The sequence below is a fragment of the Amphiura filiformis genome, chromosome 1, assembly GCF_039555335.1.
Source record: "Amphiura filiformis chromosome 1, Afil_fr2py, whole genome shotgun sequence".
In the NCBI taxonomy this organism is placed as follows: Eukaryota; Metazoa; Echinodermata; class Ophiuroidea; order Amphilepidida; family Amphiuridae; genus Amphiura; species Amphiura filiformis.
In genome coordinates, this window is record NC_092628.1 from 73,509,518 (window position 1) to 73,530,337 (window position 20,820).

At 35.1% G+C, this 20,820-nt stretch overlaps 1 protein-coding gene across 1 annotated transcript; it reads right to left on the reverse strand.

The window, feature by feature from the left end:
- Positions 1-19,165, reverse strand: LOC140162885 (ovochymase-like). The gene is made up of 20 exons (XM_072186191.1): positions 19,015-19,165; positions 18,336-18,513; positions 17,815-17,841; positions 17,328-17,428; positions 16,575-16,642; positions 13,721-13,920; positions 13,391-13,543; positions 11,521-11,883; positions 11,106-11,213; positions 9,461-9,638; positions 8,333-8,604; positions 7,953-8,083; positions 7,456-7,618; positions 6,802-6,864; positions 5,438-5,569; positions 3,839-4,186; positions 3,105-3,218; positions 1,779-2,144; positions 1,281-1,382; positions 1-146 (listed from the first exon to the last, which is right to left on the reverse strand). The coding sequence occupies exons 1-20, from the start codon at positions 19,033-19,035 to the stop codon at positions 1-3; spliced, it is 3,234 nt and encodes a 1,077-aa protein (XP_072042292.1). The 5' UTR covers positions 19,036-19,165.
- Positions 19,166-20,820: the final 1,655 nt, after the last annotated feature.

Here is a 20,820-nt window from a genome sequence, read left to right on the forward strand (position 1 = left end):
TCAGATCTTGCTAGGGTTACGTACCACAGACAGTTCGTTAAGTGGAAATAATTGGAAGGAAATCTGGAAATAATTGGAAGGAAATCTGGCAGAATTGAGATTCGATGAGCCGCCGTCAGGAACTAGGTAAAATGTGTTACCACATTCTGTAAGGTAAAATATGATTCGGTATAAAATATACATTTTGTCCTATTCCTGCAATTCTAGACGTTATCTTTTTTATTGTTAATTATTGTTATTATTACTAAATAAATCAAGATGTTGATCAAGATTCTCTATTGATTATGGGGAATTGACAGAGACATCAATGATAATTATTGTGTTATGAAAACTGTCTTAGCTTTGGATTTGATACAGGCTGCATCCTAATGATTGGTACCCACACATACGTTTTGAAATACACCAGGCACAAAAAGAAACTCGTCAGTTATAGACATCTTTGCTGTTCAACAATCTACTAATTTTGTATAATTCTGAAATATATATTTTGTTAATTGGACTTTGTTTTCTCATTTGAATCCCTGTTCGTGAAACTCGAACAAGAATTGACACAAAATATGCGCCTCCGAACCCTCAAGCCCCAAAAACAAAAGTTGCAATTTCAATGATTTTCAATGGGAACGCATCGTTGTATTGCACACAAGCACCACGGGTCAATCAATAAAGCACACAATGTAACAGGCACAATTGAATCGTTATAATTGCAATTTTTGATTTTGGGGCTTGAGGGTTTGGAGGCGTATATCTTGATCAATTCTTGCTCGGTTTTCACGAACAGGGTGTCAAATGAGAAAGCAAAGTCCAATTAAGAAATGTATTTTTCAGAATAATCCAGCATTATGAGGTTGTTGAACAGCAAGGATGACTACAACTGACGAGTTTGTTTTGTGCCTGTGTATATCAGAACAATAAACTACATTTATTTATTTTTTTCAAATATACTAAAGTATGTAATTTGTAATACGATCGCCCGACTTTTGGATCGAAACTGACGGAGCCTTTTACATATGCCACACACACACACACACACACACACACCCCACCCCCACATGCCCACTTTTTACTGATTTTGAGGCCAACTCTTGGCCGTTTTCAACCAAATAAAGTGCAATGCATTCCCCGTATATTTCTTAATCTCCCGTATGATTGGCGACATTTGGCAATATTTGGATCCAAACTGACGGAGCCTTTCGATCTTCATACACAGATACAAACAACATTCCCCTATTTATAGTAAGATGATGAACATGTTTGCATGTATCAAATGAAAGGTTACTTACTACATTCATCAAGCTCGTCACTGCCATCCGAGCAGTGTGGAATACCATCACAAGAATTTTCAGGTTCTAAACGTTCAAAATTGTTTCTGCACTTCGGCTCTCCTGATCAAGATTTAAAAGAGAAACATCATTTCAATTTGATCACTTTGTTGCCGGTATTTACCTTCTTTTTTATTTGTTTGTTTGTCTGTTTGTTTGTTTTTATTTGTTTTTGTTTGTTTTTTGTTTTTTTGGGGTTTTGGGTTTTTTTTTGTTATTTTCTGTCTGTTGTTATTTTCCCTAGTGATAAAATATCTCATTTGCAACTTGAATTCTTTGCTTTGGTATTCAATTTATTTTTTGTTTATGATTGTTTTAATATCGTGACATAAATACATTAACAGCTTTTATCATTACGGTAAAGCTGGCGGGTTGGCGCTTGGATAGCTGAAGCTAAACTTCACTGTTAACTCTTCTTTTAGCGAATATACGAAAATTCCTTTCTTCTTTTAAACTTACCATTTGACTGTTCCACAGATATATCTTGAATCAAAAGTTGAAATCCTTCAGCACCTCCTGTGTGATCTGTTGTGAACTTAATAATTAATTCAGACGCTGGGGAAACCAATTTCGGTGGAATAGTATGTCCCGAATATGAGACCACGGTAGCACTATTTTCTCTACCAGTCGCAATTGATACAAAATCATAACCACTTTCTGTTGCGAATTCATTGAAAGTCACTTCCAATCTTCTTTCTGGAGAGGAAGCTATTACTATCCATTCACATGGAATGGTAAAATCTGGATATCCACCACTGCCAAAATTTTGGGACTGTATTGATATGAACCCATCCAGTGGTACGTTTCGAACAGCGTCTCCACAAGCTGAAAAAATCAGTACACCAATAAATAGATATGTCATTCAATAAATGTATTATGTCATTTAGTTCGGGGAACAGTATATGAATAAATGGTTAAACGCCGGTTGGATAAGAAAATTGTATAGTTTAAATAGACAACAAAAATATATGTTGAGAAAAATACACCGAAGACTTATCACATAGCGTCAAATGATACATGTTGAGACGCTTGTATTGAATGCAAGTCTTCAAAAATGACAAGGCCAATTTTTAGCCGATTGTTACACGTACTGTTGCTTACATTTGAGGTGAATTGTCAAAGCTGTAAGTACATAACTGTTAACTCTCTGGAAGGAATAACAGTTGACCAAACCCCCACCGCACAAGTATTCACCATTATTGCACAATCAGAAGCAACTATATAGCATTTACCACATACCCTTAGTGTGTATGCATCATGGGACGCCATAATTTCAAATACTAACCACAAAATGGGCTATATTGGGCGATCTTAGACACGTCCAGTTTGGTCCTTACTGTTTTAATAATACTTTGGGAATTTCACAATATTTACTTCACTTTCTTGGCAACAGTATGCTTGTTATCAAAATAGCAGACAAACTACCTCCCGGCACAGGCAGTAATTGTTATATCTAAAAGAAAGTTGCCAATCCTGTGATAGAAGCCCAATTGGGCGACTTCTGATGATTTTTAAGACAAAATGGACCACAACTTTAAAACTATTATGAGTAGAACCCCCTGTGTTTTTGTATTATATTTTTTACTTCTTTCTCTTTCATTTCACACCACTCTGGGGTTCATACCTTCGTGGCATTTAAAGATATGTCCATTTCAGACCAAAAGGTTGGTAAGTAAGTAACATACACTAATATAGGCCGATACCATTTCATGGTTCAGCAAAAACTATGAAAAATAATACATGTACAACTATACTCTTACCATGCTTACTGCTGAAAGAACTTACCACATTGGAGTTCATCGCTGTTGTCAAAACATTCAGGAATTCCATTGCACATGATGTTTCTCATCTGCGGAGCCGGAAGAATTTGCATGCCATTGGAACACGTTGTCAAAGTGCCTGTTAATGTTAAACAAAGCTCATCCAGCATTTTTTTCAAAAATCTTTAATTATATACACTTTTAAATCACATACACATTTAAAGGCCCATTCAGTGATTTGCTCATCCGCACGATCATAAAAATCATAAAAATTCAGATTGTGGTGCCTCTGTCATTGTCATAGATGTGCTAACGTAGCCTGCTAGTGGTTCAGCCGAAAGCAGTGCGTATGAGACAAAATGCATTTACATGAATCTGTAATTATACTGACAGTATATAAATTAGCTACATGTATTTGAATGGGGCTTCAACTTCGTCAATACTGTTGTTTTCTTCGTTTTGCCACATTTTTCATTACAAAAATACTAAATGACAATTTGAATGACTTATCACTTTTAAGCAACATATCGTGTTTTTAAAAGAACCAGTACTTATTAATTCTGAATTCACTTTGAATTCACTATACACCAGTACCAAGTCATTCTGCTTTAAATGCATACGGAAATATTTCATACGGAGAGTTGGTGTACATGTACATTTTAGTACCGAACATGACGTCGACAAGTAGATAATCATTGTATAATTCGTAATTCCATAAATTAAGTAAGTAATTATTACTACAATAAAATAAAATCTTACCTATTTGATTTTCGCTAATAGACGTCGCTTGTACACTAAATCCTCCCATTTCCAGTGCATAATCTGATTCAAACGTGACCGTCATAGTATTGTCAACAGATAGAACATCTAATGGTAAATAATCACCAGATAGACTCAGCAAAGATTCAGAATTTAGATTCCCTATGTGTAAAATGTCGTATCCTCTTTCTGTGATGAATTCGTTGAATCTGAGTTTGATTCTGTTGCCTGCCGTTGTTGAGATTCTCCACTGGCAACGCTGGAGACTTTTGTATTCATTCGGGTATCCTGGAGAGGTAATCGTGTATGTGTCCTGGCCTTGTCTGAAGGTGAATTCACCACCACAACCTGAAGAAAAGGAGTACTGAATGTTTCAGGGCCGTAGCAAGCGGGGCGGTTGGGGATGCCATGGCCGCCCCACTTTTTGAGAAATTTGTTATGTTTTTCTTTATATCTTTATTTCAATTTGGGCATATATTTGTAATTTGGCCGCCCCACATTTGTGATGGCCGCCTCACATTTTTCAACCTTGCTACGGCCTTGGAATGTTTGGTATGGTACTACGGCATGACTAGACTAATGTGTTTATAAAATTATTGCATCATAGCAGAAAATTATAAGGTTGAAGTGAAACAAGTATAAGGTGAAGATTCATCCAACAGACTATCGATTCCACATACCGTACTAGATGCCAATGTTCTTTGCATAAAAATCAAGACAGTAATGTTCTTTGAAAGAAAGAAGTGAGATTAGGTGATTCAATGGGATGGAAGGGGTCACTTGTGGTGACATCATGCACCTATTCCAGTGCTTACAATGGCGGAAAGACAGAAATCCGTTTGAATACAAAGACGGAGAAACATCAGTCCACAAAATATTCTAGATGCCTTTACAATGTTGGCCAAATGGTTTAATTAGTTTTTGCTATGTATCGGGAAAATGGTTCATAAATGAGTCGGTTAGAAGAAATTACCAGCCTTAGAAGACAAAGGTCCTTCAAGGGGACTCAGAAGAAGTTCATGTGGCTACCCGATAAGGCTAGGCATGGGTGATATTGAATCACACCAAAAACATTGTCTTGTGTGTTCATCACGTGTTTAAATTTTGCTATGTCCTTTATGGGGTAACCACGCGACCTTTGCAAGGCGTCAGCCGTCTTTGACTGTTATTTTCGTCCCGGCACCACTTTCGTGCAACCTTCTTCCATGTCTTCCGTAACCATTTCAATAATGTCTTGCAGAAACCATTTAAACCATTTGGTTACCATTCTAAATCTTATCATTTCGTGGACTAAAGTTTCTTCGTCTCTGCGTTCAAACGATTTCTATCATTCCCCCATCGTAAGCACTGGCATACGTACATGATGTCACTCAGGTGACACCGTTCATCCCATTGAATAGCCTGATCTTACTTCTTTCTTTCAAAGAACATTACCATCTATTTCGTGGCGTGAAGTGGGTAGGATATTGGATGAATGTTCAACTTACAGTTTGACAAATTATTCTTTTTTCAGCAATGTTTCAATGCATTTTCAATACATAATGCAATGCAATGTACGTATATATAATCCGTAATCTGAACTGGACTGGCATATCTTACCCTCAGTAGTACAACTTTGTGCAACGCCTTCATCGGTAGCATCTATACAGTCGGCTATCCCGTCACACGTTTTGGTATTATCAATGCAGTTACCAACGTTACATTTAACCTGGTCATCACCACACTGAGTACCTTTAGTAAGAGACAAAAATTAGATATTATAACATCAACACATTGAAATATCCACTTATTGCGGATGGCATAAGAGATCTGTTCAAACACGTGATAAAATCGTGAAAAGCTTTAATTGCTCAAAATTAATGAAAAGCTTTAATTGTTCAAAATTAATGAATGCAGGAACAGATCGTTATTCCGAAGGACCGTTATTCCGAAATATCATTACTCCGAAGGTTCATCACTCCTAATGGTCGTTACTCCGTGTTTACAACAGGGTTCGTTATTCCGAAGGGTCAATACGCCGAAAGCTCGTTACTCTCGAATTTTAGAGTAAAGTGACCCTTCGGAGTAACGACCCCATTCTAAATTAGGAGTATTGGCCCTTCGGAAGGACGAACCTTGTTGTAAATTCAGAGTAACGACCCTTCGGAGTAATGAACTTGTGGAGTAATGATCCTTTGGAATGACGAACCTTCGGAATAACGACCCTCGGGAATCATCAGTGAACGGTCGGCATAATGATACGTAACCACTTAGCCCCGATGAGGTTTACTGTTAGTAGTAGATATATACTGCGCCAAGAAAGTATCCTTACACTTGGAAAAATAATCACAATTTCAAAACTGAACCATATGGGAATAAGTTTTTTTTATTAGATGCGCTATCTAATCCGGCACATTTAGACACCCCATTGAATCCAATGTGACTTCAAGAAGCAAAGTTACAAGCATTTGATTAGACGAAAGTCCAGTTTTAAAAGTGACAAACAGGCCTATTCAAAACTCCACGGACAAGGCATCTGGTTTGAGAGTGGTGAATGACTAATTTATGCGTGCCTCTAATTTAAAACAAAAGGAACAAAAGAAAACTGAAACAAAAGAACTGACAAATAAAATGAAAGTTATGAAAAGTACAGAGAAGTAAAAACTGAAAAAAAAATGCTTTAAATAAAGCTTCATTGAAGAAACTGTGTTGTTGGAATCTTTTTACGCCCCTATAGGCCAGTTTGTCATTTTTAAAATTGGACATTCGTCTATTGAATTGCTTGTAACTTTGCTTCTTGAGGTCACATTGAATTCAATGTGGTGTCATAATGTGCAAGATTAGATTGTACATCTATTACAAAGACAAATTTATTCCAATATGGTTCAGTTTTGAAATTGTGATTATTTTTCCAAGTGTAAGGATATTTTCTTGGCGCAAAACTGTAATATATATATATATCACAAACTGTAATATTAACTTACGACAATCATCACCTCCGACGCAACCCTCCAGACAAAAAGGTTCAAAAGCTGTGCCAATGCATGCTAATAAGATAAAAATATAAAAACTATTAGCAACAATTATTTGTATCACGACCTTCTATGTAAAGAGTTCATATATATTTAAAAAGAATCTAAACAAAATAAAGAAAACGTTTCCAAGAAACGAGAAACAGTGGTATAGGTCTATGTACGTATAATTAAAGGCCGTACTCGGTCGCATAAAATGGTATTGAAATAGCGTATCTATCATGTTTAAATAAACAACATTACTGTTAACCTTTGACGAGCGCGTGCTACCATGATGTTCCAAAGTCGGAGCTAACAACGAATACGGCGCAATGTTCATTCATAAATTTCCACTCGGCAATAGTAGATCGCCTCAGCCGCCAATCAGAGACAAGTGCGGTTCAACCAGTAAATACCCGACATACACTTAAAATACGCTCTCGTCAAAAGTTTACAGGAAAAATTATAGTCCACTTTAGCCAGATGTTTTTGCGTGCATATTTCGCGCGACAAAGGTTGCGTTTATGGTTTTCAGCTACGATTTCAATGATTATTGTATTTCAGTTCTTTTCAAACTGTTTCTAAAACGAGAAAGACTTGGTCGGCAACGAAGTTTAGTCAACTTACCATCTGTTTGAGTCACTGTGTATAAGATAAAGTTGTGTAATGCAGATATACGAGTGTATACATCTGCTACTGAAGGCATACAATGAGAAGACCGTGTTGTAACTCCAACAATATGCCAGAGACCATTCTGACCACGACATACTAATGGACCACCATTATCACCCTGAAACAAGGAAAAGTACCATCAGTATTTTGAATACTTAAGAAAACATATATTTTGTGTAAGTACGTTTTAGAACAAGAATTTATCAAAGAAGATATGGTTAGGCAAATATTACACATTGAAGTAGAGCATAAGAAAAATGTGTGCTTCCAGTCAAATCGTTCAACCTAAAAATGTTGCATATTTACCCAATTTCATACTGTTCTTCTACACACATGCACACACCGGTGCTGCATGCTGAATGATAAAACTTTGGGACCAAAGTTGATGAAACGTTACTGTGTTTCATTTATAATTACTAAGTTGGAATAAGGTGTCCCTTTACCATACTTACCGTGCATGTGTTACTGTTCGGTCTATTACCCGCACAAATCTTTGTACCTTGTGAATCCTCTGATATTGCTGTACATTCATCTCTCGGTATTAATGGCATAGTTACTTCCTTCAAAACAGGGCTCAAACCACCTAAATCATTCACAAGATAAAATGCGCATCATGAATATGACGATGTTTAAACTCGCAGCATTTAGGATAAAAGGATATTTTGATACATGAATATGCCTATACATAGAAATGTTCAGCAAAACCCTGTTTACTCGTGTTTCTATTTGGAGATTTTACCAAGTGAAGTTACAAGATTATTTTATACTTATCTCAAAATCAAGATTAATCTCATATATCACCATGTTTTGAATATAAATAAGTAAAGCATACCCATGTGATTAGGTGCTCCCCAGCCCAACGCCTTGCAATTTGTATATATGTCTGCCTCATCTGCATCTTCCGTCACATGGGCTACACAGATTGGACGAGTCGCTGCTGAGATTTTAACAGGGCGGGCTAAACGAATCAGGGCAACATCCGGGTTTCCACTTGTTAAATTGTAACCCGGATGAGCAAATATGGCGGAGATTGGTATCCGCTCTTCATAGTCTGTTGATGTATCCAACGAAATGCCGCCGATTGAGAGATGATCGGTGTAATTTCTGTAAAGAAAAAAATCAAAACAAATAAATCAAACTAGACCAACGTCATTGGTGCACAGTGGTTCCAGCTTCTAAGTTGCCTCAGTTGCATTTTGCTATTATTATTTTTTTAAATAGATGGTTATAAAACTTTTTTGGACCAACTATTGACCCTTGAGAAATCCAGATCACTGACTCCAGAGTACTCCTATCATTTTATTTATTGAACAAATTACCATGTTTATTTTAAAACATTTATTGTCCAATATCTGGGTTTGTTAGTATTGTTACGGTATATTTTCACATTGCGTAGTTTCCACTATTCATAGTAGCCTCTCAGAAGTACGGGCTGTATGAAAGATTGATACCAATCAATTGTGATATTTATTGAAAAGCCTGCATCTTCCAAATGTAACATTGGATACTCTTGTAATGTCCAAAATATATAGTTTATGACTTGTTTAAGACACAATTATCCATAAATTATGTTGATCATGACATGTGTTTAATTGTTATGTGTCAGACTCATCCATTATCAATGAAAATTAATTAAAGGAGTATTTCGTGATCCTAGCATCCTCTATTTATGTCATTTTTCATTAGATATCCACGAAAAAAACCTATTCCCAAAATTTCAGTTGATTCCGATTTTGCGTTCGCGAGTTATGCATGATATCAAATTTCACGATATCTTTGCTAAACGAATTAATCTGCAAGAAATATTTTGTACATAAACATTATGTACCCAGAGATTTCCAGTGATATAAAAATCTCAACTTTTTTTGAGAAAAGTGGGGGGATGAGCCTGTGGATCACGAAATGCCCTTTTAATGGGTACCAATCATTTTGATACAGCTTGTTAGCATTTAACACTTACATACAATGTGCTGCAGTAATAGCCCATTGTTCAGATAACAGAGTAGCACCACAATAATGAGCACCTGTTGCCGTTCTAACGGAACTCATCCAAGGCATGGAACCTAAAGCTACGTCTTGACCACCAAGAATACGAGTGAGAGGTAGATTTGTCCCACATATTTCCGTCCGCAGCAAATCTGGAAAATAACGTCAATTTTATCTCTACGTTTTTACGTCTACCTTTTCCCCCTTTTCCCATTAAATAAATTTAACTTCCTTTTTTTATGTCTGAACTGTGCAAGGCATTAACAGCTGCTATGATAGCGCTGATGGGTTGGCGCCAAAATAGTTGAAAGCATCTTGGCAGATTCTAAGAAATAGATACTTAATCTATCAAGTAATTGAAATGTTGCACCCGCAGTACTATACTGGAGATCTTGGGTTTGCTGCGATAAAGCAAAGAAAGTGGCGAAATAATCCCGCCATATTTTGAACAAGCTCATAATGTCATTGATTTCTTCTAAACGAAGGACGAATCAAATTTGAAACATTTCAAGAGCTATATTAGACCAGATATTGTCCTCAGCCAGGTTATCCACGTGAGTTGCTGCTGGTTGAGATTGCATATTTAACTCATGAGGGGTTGACTTCCTGTTGGTATTGATTGATAGTACTGTCATCTCCAGATGAAATCAATATATCATAAAGATGGCTTAATTTGAAAGTAACATCAATGCCCCGCCTCTGGATCCAAATGGATTAATTGTCCCATCTTATAAATAAAACTCAGTTGTTGAGTTTGTTAGCATAACATTCACCAAGAGGTTGAACATTCAGATTCCTTTTCTTGACACGCTCATTGTGAAAAGATGATACAATCAAATTTCTTTTACGTCATGAAAAGACTTTTGCCAGAACGAAAAGTGGCATAAAAAACTTGTTTAATAAAACATAGGACCATTCAGTGCAACATCTTTCCACATCCCAAGAACAAAACAGAAAAGCTAAAATCACAGACTGGTGAAATATCATACAAAAGGTGTGAAGTATCATAATATTGTTGAAGAAAACATATTATCATATGACAAAGCTGTGGATAAAGCATAAAAAAGTAGATTAGCTGCAAATGCGCTGAATCGGAGGTTCCCACCAGCATTGCTGATCTTGTAGCACAAAAGAACCGTGTTGTAAATGTTATATGTTTAATAGGAGGATAGATCAATTCACAAGATGGAACAATGCATCCATCGGGATCCAGAGGCGGGGCATTGATGTCACATTCAAATTAAGCCATCTTTATAATGTATTGATTTCCTCTGGAGATGACAGTACTATCAATCAATACCAACAGGAAGTCAACCCCTTTGAGTTGAATATGCAATCTCAACCAGCAGCAACTCACGTGGATAACCTGGCTGAGGACAACGGCAGATCCAATAAAGCTCTTGAAACGTACTACAAACTAAATGTTTCAAATTAGATTCGGCCTTCGTTCAAAAGAAGTAATTGACTAATGGAATACTATTGACATTATGAGTTTGTTCAAAGCATGCTACTACATAATGTTGTCTCCACTTCTTGACATACGTACAATGAATGCTGTCAAACTTGGTTTAGAAAATCAATATTCACTATATCGTTACTGTTGTTATCAGATAACTTACCATGACAATCTGTCTCGTCTGACCCGTCGTCACATTCAATCCGCGAGTCACAAATGTCGTCTGCTACAAGAACCTCTAGACCATTGTCACATGTCACAAGATCATTACCTGTCAAGGGGACCAAAGTGTTATCATGGTTATGGCAACTGTTTCGCTTACAAGCATGAAATAAACATGATAAATGAAATTCTTTATGTCTTCACAATTTTTGTCTCTATAGTACAGTATGTGACAGTGACGGTATTTATTTAATACCATATCACAATGCACACACATCATTATTTTATGCCCAAAATCTAGACACAGCAAGTCATGTCTGTGTTAATCGTAAATAACCCTCCAATGCCAATTTCATTAAACATAAGTGCATGCTTCTTTACCACGAAACCGAACGCTGAATGAGTTTCGTACTCACCTGGAGGATCAACAGCTTCAAAACGAATGGAGAATCCCTGAGCGCCACCAGTTGGACTTGACTCGAAGGTAATGACCAGTAAATCCTCTGGCGAGATGACATCCAAAGGTACTTGCTGAGTTATTCCCGTGTGTGATAGTTTGTTATAATAACCCTCCCCAGGTCCTGTTCCGACGTATAAGAAATCTACGCCATCCTCGAGGTAGACGAAGTTGAAGTGCGCGCGAACTCTTTGTGCCGTTGAGGGTGCTCTTACATACCATATACAGACTGTATTTGACGGGTAGGCTGCTGGGTAATTTGGTGAGAAGAGGTCGTACGGAGTGTTTTGTGTGAGACGCACGTCACCAGGAGACTGGCAAGCTATATAATATTATAAATTAAGATGACGATGATTAATATGAAGCAGACTATGACTAACGTTTTGCCTTTAAAATCGTTTCAAAGACAAGATGAAAAACCCAATATAAAGTCTGGGAAACCTATACGATTTTATGTGATAACTACGGCATAAACGTTTAGTTAATTTTATCAGATGAAGATCACTAAAAAGTGTTTTAGTTAATACCCATATGTGATACATATATGTGATACTATGTGACACATATGTGATAAAATGTGATACAATAGCTGCAAGTTTTATTCAATTGGGCAAAACATAATCAGTCAACCGGCCGGTCACAGATACAGGCCTTGGTTTCTTTTTTCTGAGTGCATCTGACTTGGTCTATTTGTACAAATTATGTGGAGATAACCTTGTATTTATTTAATTTTGCAATGCTATTAATTTTCGAATGACAAATAATAAACGTTTTCTGGTTGTAAAGGGTGCAATCCATCATTATCAGATTTCACTTTAGCGAAAATGAGTGAAGAAATGTGATATTTGGAACAAAACAGATTGGTCAATTTTTGGGTACAAAGTCGGGTAGTTTTTTTGTCTTAAAGAATACCTGCAGCAGACAGATACTTCTGGTTTTTTTCAGTGTACAAACTTTACATCATTCCCTTTCAAAAGCCATGAAAATCATATCATATCAAAGTTGCAAACGGTCAAATCCACGAAAATAGTCCAAAAAACGGATATAAAATATTTTGTCAAAATTAGTCTGTGTGGAAGCCACGGAATCAATCAATATTGCTTTTGTAGTAGACAAGGACATAGAACCAATCGTGCGTGGAGTTTATACAGGCGCGTGAATTCAACCGATCGGATTGACTCGTGGTATTCGGAAAACTGTGTAATATCAGACCTGCTACAACAAAACATGTATAAAGTCGCAATGGATTTATTAGACAAAAATCCATTGTGATGCTGCCTGACTTTGTCATGTTTATGAGGGTGCAGATTCCATAATATTCTATGGCGTAAAAAGCCGATCTAGTCGTAATTTTATATGCTTTCACTTCCATTTTTGTCCTAATGAAAACCGTTGAACACTTCTGACTTTGTTATTAACTGACAGATCAATGTTTTATGAAGAATTTACCTATGGTTATTTTCTAGGGGAAGGTTGTAAACGGTCAGGTCCACGGTTTATTTGGGCACAGTTCATGAAACCTTCAAATTTAACATATTATCTTAACGCAATTATTTTCCAGAAATATTTTATGAATACCAGTTTTTTGCATGATTAGGCAAGGAAAAACCTACAAACATACTTTTGAGGCTTTTAACACAACTGATGACTACTCCATAACTATCAGAAAATGGTTTTAAGATGGGCCTTTACTTCGGCAAACTTCGGAAAAATCAGCGCGGTGACTGGGTTGAGAAATTGCGAGCATAGAAACTGTGACCTCGTAATGCATAGATCGTGACCTGCCTTCTGACTGTAATGTTTTATATGGCATTAACAAGTAAACCTACATGAGGGGGCCACTGTCGTTCGTATCATCGTCGGTGTCTTTGTTGGAGTTACCTCAGCAGTAGTAGAACGGTGGGTAGTTGTTGTAGGCATTTCTGTTGTAGGTATCATTGTTGTCGTCTGAATTGTGTTTGGCAACTGTTCAACTATGATTGCTATAATTAACAAATGTAGAAGATGATATGAAAAACATTATTGCAAAATATGTTTATATGATGCTGCTGCGGTAAGATTAAGATTGCCTTTTGTTGACGATTTTGCAACTTATTTAAAGCATTAAAAAGAACAAATCAGAATAAAAGCAAAGACGAAGGTATAATACTATAGCTTACGTGTTTCGACCACTAGTGATGAAGTTTCGGTAACTGGTAAAGTTTCGCCTAATTTGCCGTTTGATAACTCATTGTTTATTATCTCTTCGATATCCTTACGAAGATTTTCCAACGTTTCTTTGCGGTCAGTTGAGCTTTTCTGGTCAACGCTGTTGTCGTTTCTAAAAAATGACGAACTGTTAACACGTACGCTTCCTGGGCTGCAACAAAACAGGATTAATTTTTCACTAAATATAATTGCTTCAGTGTATAGCATGATATTCTATATTTTATGGTAACAGTAACTATCTGTCTAGATCCTCAGAACACCGTCGTCCGACTACTACCTCGTCGGAAGTCTCCCAGCATAGCATGATTTCGCCAGACGACAATAATTGCCTAAGTCATTTTTTTTTGTTGGAATTTTGAGAACAAAGTACAAAATATTGTTCAAGCATGCATTCAAACATATTTATTCACAAATCTATGAACAAGAACAAATGATGGAATTCAATCAGAAATATTTAGGATGATTACGTAACTGCATGATTGAACCATATTTTGTACTTTGTTCTCAAAGTTACAAAAAATGACTTTGGTGATTATCGTAGCAGGGTGACGATTTGCTACATCTACATGTACTCTGTCAAATTAACATGGCAAATTAGCTGACATACTGTGATTGCTCTCTGTTCTGTGCATCGTTAATATATGTAGCCTTCCCGCCGTGCCAACAACAAATCATAATAAGAGAACCATGTTCCAAAATTGCATCACACTCAAAATATCCATTAATGTTTATTTAGGTATGACGTTACCACATAATCACATCCAAAAATGTAACACTCTCCCCACCTCCCTTAATGAATGACCATTATTCTAAAACGGATAATCGTATGCCATATTTGTAAAAATCATTGGAAGCGGAAGCAGATTTATTTCTGAGCATTATGACACCGCCTTTGTTACAATGGCCCGAATATTGATGTCGCAGTGTTCATTTTAATGAAAGTAATCCAAGATTTGACAGTTGCAGCAAAATCCTATTGCTTGTATTCAGTATCCATTGAAGGAAATCTGTTTGGCCGTCATTGGATTATTCTTTTTGTTTCGTGAATTTGGAGGAGGTCAAAACATATGATAATCAATAAAAGTTGGCATTATTTATATCAGTGGTCATTGTTAACTCTATTCCATATTGAAACATGGCAATTTAAATATTTGCAGTGACCAGATCACAAGAAGAAAAAGACCAAGGGTTACAAATTCCATTTAGGACCTTGTTGGTGAAAACAAAATTGAAATCTTTAGGTTTCAATTCGACATTAAAATGCATTTCGTGATCCACAGCCTCATCCCCCAACTTTTCTCAAAAAAAGTTGAGATTTTTATATCACTGGAAACATAATGTTTAGCTACCAAATATTTCTTGCAGATTAATTCGATATGCCAAAATTAATATCATCAAATTTGAATTTCGTTCTGGTATACCAGAACGAAATTACAACAGTGGCCTATGGAGCAGTGTAATACACATAATCATGCATAACTCGCAAACGCAAAATCGGAATCAACTGAAATTTTGGGAATAAGCTTTTTTCGTGGATATCTAGTGAAAAATGTCATAAAAAGAGGATGCTAGGATCACGAAATCCTCCTTTAAGAGAATAATGACCACTGAAATGAATAATAACATTTGTTATTGATAATCACATCAATTGATCCCCTCCAAATTCACAAAACAAACAGAATAACCCAATGAGAGCTGAACAGATTTCCTCCAATGGATACTGAATACAAGGCAATAGGATTTTACTGCAACTTTCAAATCTTCGGTTACCATCATTACTTTAATTTTTAAATAATTTAAATTTAAATAATTTAAATAATTTAAATTTAAATAAATCTACCATGTCTACGCTGCGACAACAATATCGGGATTATTGCGACAAATGAGGTATCAGATCCTACTTCGAAATATGCATATCCCAAATTTGGCATACGATATACCGTTTTGGAATAATGGTCATTCATTAAGGGGGGGGTAGTTACTTTTTTGATATGTGTATTTCGCACTCTGCTATTTTTGGCATGTAACTCTATTGTTTTATATTGCATGTTTACTTTGGAAGCATTCGAAGCATAGCGTACTCTATTGTTTTATATTGCATGTTTACTTTGGATTTCGAAGCATAGCGTGACCATGTCTATTTCACATTGAAATTTAACGTTTTCAAAAGTGTAATTGGTGTATTGTATTTCTGTGACCCGTGACCGCACTAACAGAAAAAAATAACTACACGTTAGAAAGGATCAGGCACGTTTGCTTGATTATTTGTTCCTTTTTTAAATAAATTCCATTGGTTTGACGCAATAAATTGGAAAACCAAGGTCAAAAGAGTTTATCTATTGTCTCCGTTGTATCAACAGATTTCAACAGCAAAGCTCGTTTTTATTTAACCTACAAATAAATTATCATGGTTTTTTTACAATTATTTTGTTACAGTTCAAGTATACTTTATATTATGTGTACTTGCACCTGTACTTGAACAAAAAGTAACGCAGTCATTATAAATACGCAGCTTCAAAACTAGTAATTATATTCATAATATTTTCACATAAAAAGAAGGGTGTTTTAAAGAAAAAGATTTGAAAAGTTGCAGTTACATGTATTGATTTTAAAAGTCAGCGCGGAGATAATGTTTACGTAATAACCATTGATGACTGTAAACTGCAAATTTTAAATTCGGGTATTTTGTTTTAAAAACACTACTGCGTTGTTAATATTGAACGACATTGGACAAATGGGGTATCAACCTGCGGGTAAATAAAACACCCTTCTTCTTATGTTTGCTTTACAAAAATGTTTACTTACGTGAGGGATACCACGTTTGTTTGTAAATAGGTTTCTTCATAATTTGTATTTTTGAAAAGCTTGTCTACCTAAATTTGGAGAATGACAAATATATTAATATAAATAATTAGTAATGTCTAATATAAGGTGTCTTTTCTATTCTTTAGTTTTTACTTTAAAATAGTAATATAATTTCAAAATAATGTCGTAACGACGAGTGTATTTGACAATTAAAATTATTCATGATTTAAAATATTTCACTTCTTATCATGGTATTCATGGTATTACATACACAAATGTGCTGTAAATTTGTTCATGACAATAATTCATTTTACAATTATACAGAATTGAAGTAGAAGAAGAAACAAAAATTTATCGCAGTAATATATACTGATTTGCGAATTTATAATGGGCTAAGTATTGGTGTGGGGGAATCACCGGTGAAACAGCTTTGACAAATCAGTGCTTTCAAATCAATAGAATAGTATTATCATTATTGAAAGCTGACTTCTAGCGAATCAGTCCAAACCAAATACACAAGAACGTTAATGAAAAACAGCAGCTAATATAGGAATAAAAAAATTAGAAAGTTAAGTTTGACCTTTGGTTGCGTTAACACATCACTAATTTGTGTACCTTTGAAATTTTAGCGGATTTTTTTTTATTCCACTTGCCATTGGAAGGGGATTTTTGTGAAATACCCGGTTTTCACGACATGAATTCAAACGTAGAATTTGCGCTGAAAATTCAAATTCAAAAATGACTAATTCTTACCTCATTTGTATAAGATGATGTTAGGTTTGTATATTCAGGCGATGATGAATTATAAAATTCATCTACAAAATCCACATCTAGTCTCACCAGGATTGGAACCTCTGCAAAATATTTCAGACATAATAGTGAAATTTTGAAACATCTTGAAATTAGATGTTCTACAAAAGTGACCGTTTATCTAGGCAAGTCATTCTAATAACTGCATGAGTTCCCTCTTTAAAGAGTTAGTAAGAGTATTTGAACTTTCTTTTATGTACATTTCTCATGATTATTTTTATCGTATTTCTGAATGCGAAAAAATGACTTGACTATTGTTTGAATAGTTTTAATTAAGGAATTGTTCAAGAATTCTAAAAATTATACAAAATTTTAGATGACATTATATTCTTGAACTGTAGCTGACCGAGTTAAAACACGCCAGTAATATTTTACAAATGCTTTAAAAAAATAGTACTTATGTAAATATCAGTATGTTAAAAAAACTTACCTAAATAAGTCCTTGACTCAACGCTACCTGCAAATGAAGTTAATGAAGACACATTTAAAAACATGTACAGGGTGTCCCAAAACAACAGCCTGTAGTAGACTGACAGATGCTTTAAACTTCATGACAATCACATGGAAAGTGTTACAATGATTTTTCATTATACAAACATGTATACGACGTACATTTACAGTGGTTACGAGCAATTTCGTAAATTTAAAGCTGTAAATCAACCCTTTAAAGTGTAATACTATTTGATGATAAAGCTAGTTTTAGAACTTTTGAAAAATGTTAATATTAAGATTACACCATGTTTTAATTTAAATAGTTCAGATAAGTTACCTAAGAACTACACTTTAATATCATATCTTTTAAAATATAATTATGTCAAATATTATTCCAACAGCTTAACTAGAACAAAGACATTCGTCATAGGTATAATTAGCTTCCAGCTTCAATATCTACATTTTGCAGAGCACGGATGATTCTATTATTAATGAAAGTAAGAGATATGCAACTCTTACCTCTGTAAACAAATATATACCAGTAGAAAACCCCAGTAGCGGCAATGAAAAGAATGATGAGCAGTATAAGCAACGTCATGATGAAGGTAAGACAGTAGTAGCATTTTCTTCCAGTCCTTGGTTGAAGAAATGATAAGTTATCCGATAGACCTTGGCCATTAGTTAGCCACTGACCAGTCTGATATGACAAAAAAGTGTATAATTATTATCATTATTACAAATTAAAATTACCAAAAGAGCTTAATTAGAATCCTTTATTAGACGCAATCTGATTCAATACAATGAAATGCTGACAAAAAAAGTGACAATGTAATTGTAATTATTGCTTGTTTTTAATGACTTGTGCAGCTGATCTGATTGGATAAGTTCAAAATACCATAACGACAGCAGATATCCCAGAGTTTGGACCATACTAGATTAAGTTAATCTGTACCACAGTATATTTTCTGTTCTAGTTTTAGCTAGCTAACACATGCCCATAAACACTTTCTCAGCATAAGTGAACAAACTCACCCTGCGATACACATTTTTCATACAAAACACAAAAATCATCACTGTATACAAAGCGGATGTTAAGTCAAGTATCGCAAATAATTCAAACATTTGAACACGTTTGAACAATTCAGTTCATACAAAGCCATACAAATATCCTGAATAAAAAGTATATTTCTTTACTGACCCCTTTATAATCGTCATCCATGTTGATGTATCCTAAGATCTGCCAAGTGTGTATAATATTCCTTTATCTTGTAACGTCCAATTAACCACATTAAGTTACAAGTTGTTGAATCTGTAGGTGTTGCGTAGGTGTGTTGTCTTCTGTACTTGTAGTCCATGTATCAGGGAAGTCTTAGTAAAATTGTGCAGGTTACCAAAATCTACAAGGCAGCTTTGAACTTTACCAATACAAAGTAATTCATTTGTTAATTCTATTTTGTTATTCCTGTATTAGCTGCTGTTTTTCATTTATGTTCATGGTGTATTTGGTTTGGACTGATACGCCAGAAGGCAGCTTTCAATAATGACAATACTATTCTATTGATTTGAAAGCACTGATTTGTCATACATATTTGCTCCCGCTAAGAAAAAGAACACAAATCTGACCCTTTTTGACACTTTATTGAACACAAATGAATAAGTAGAATTGTCATTGTTGAACCAGGGCGTCGACGTCATAGCTTTTGATTCTATTGTTAACGTTTCAGTTACCATTGAACTTGTTGCTTAGTACCCACGTGGACGCAAATAATAATAACAAAACGTAGCCAATTACTATATTCTGGTGGGGTAGTTGAAAGTAAGGACTTTTCTCCACACGGTAACTGATGTCAAAATATTATAGCCAAGAACATTTTCGTTCCATATGAAATTCTGTTATTTTTTTGTTTGAACTCATCGCCAATTATTCCAATACATTTCAGCTTAATAGCGATTTTAAATATGCCTCTTAAATAATATAGCAATTAGTATTTCCAAATGATAAAAGAATGCATGAATTTGTTACTCAGAATTGGAGCTATAGAAATGCCATTTGATGATTAATTTTATTCGCTAAGGAATGAGTTGTGGAGGTTCAAACGCACATTAATCCTATACTAACAAGGGCTCCGGAAATATTTCTTCGAATTTTATATTCCATCCTCCAACCCACATTCATTTAAGGTGTACTTCATTTAAGAAAGGCCATATCTCTTTCAAAGAGAGAGACTGGGGTTTCTCAGCCACATAAGGTCCAGTCATTCAACTAAAATGTGAAGAACGCGATAATCCCATTAAGCACAAAACACTTTCACTTGACTCACTCTTTGACATAAAGTTTGGAAAAGAAAGAAAGAAACTAATTGAAAAAGTGACATTCTAAAATGTGGAAAATATTCTCGGAAACACAACTACCCTTATGTGATAAACAGGTTGCACGCTATGTACGAGTGACCTTTAAACTTCTTAATAATAATAATTATACGTGCAGCAAAAGAATTCTAAGGTATCAGTTATTTTCACCCCTTATATCCTAAACAGAGAGAGATATGTCATAATTAGAACCAACATCCAATACCTGCATCTTTTAACCCGGATTTAAAGACCTCATTCGATGAAATCGGTTAAGAAATAAAGGCAATTGATCCAAAATCCCAAGTTCTCGAACAAGAGGAACAAGAGAACTGGCGCTGTGCTTTCCATTGATGAGAACATTAAGATAGAGACAATATAATAGGAATATTTACCAAAAGAAATTATTTTTATTTATAATTATACCATGATTTTGTAATATCTCAATATTATCTCAACTTCAGCTTATGCAACTTACCTAACAAGCGATTCTTTGAATTTGAGAAAATAAATGGGAAAAAATCACTCTGAGCTGCAGTTTTATTCTTCGAATTAGCCAATAAGGATCAATAACGAAGTCAACAGAATTCCCTTTTTCTTTAGCTTATCTAAACTTTGATATAAATGGCAGCATAGCAAAGAATTCTTAGAATTT

What these genes read in the sequence shown, in the direction of transcription:
- LOC140162885 (XM_072186191.1), bottom strand. Translation starts at nt 19,035, where the DNA reads ATGGATGACGATTATAAAGGG. An exon ending in TGGATGACGATTATAAAGGG is followed by an intron (nt 18,514 to 19,014) that starts GTCAGTAAAGAA and finishes TTGTCATATCAG; the next exon opens with ACTGGTCAGTGGCTAACTAA. An exon ending in CAGCGATGAACTCCAATGTG is followed by an intron (nt 2,145 to 3,104) that starts GTAAGTTCTTTC and finishes TGATTTTTTCAG; the next exon opens with CTTGTGGAGACGCTGTTCGA.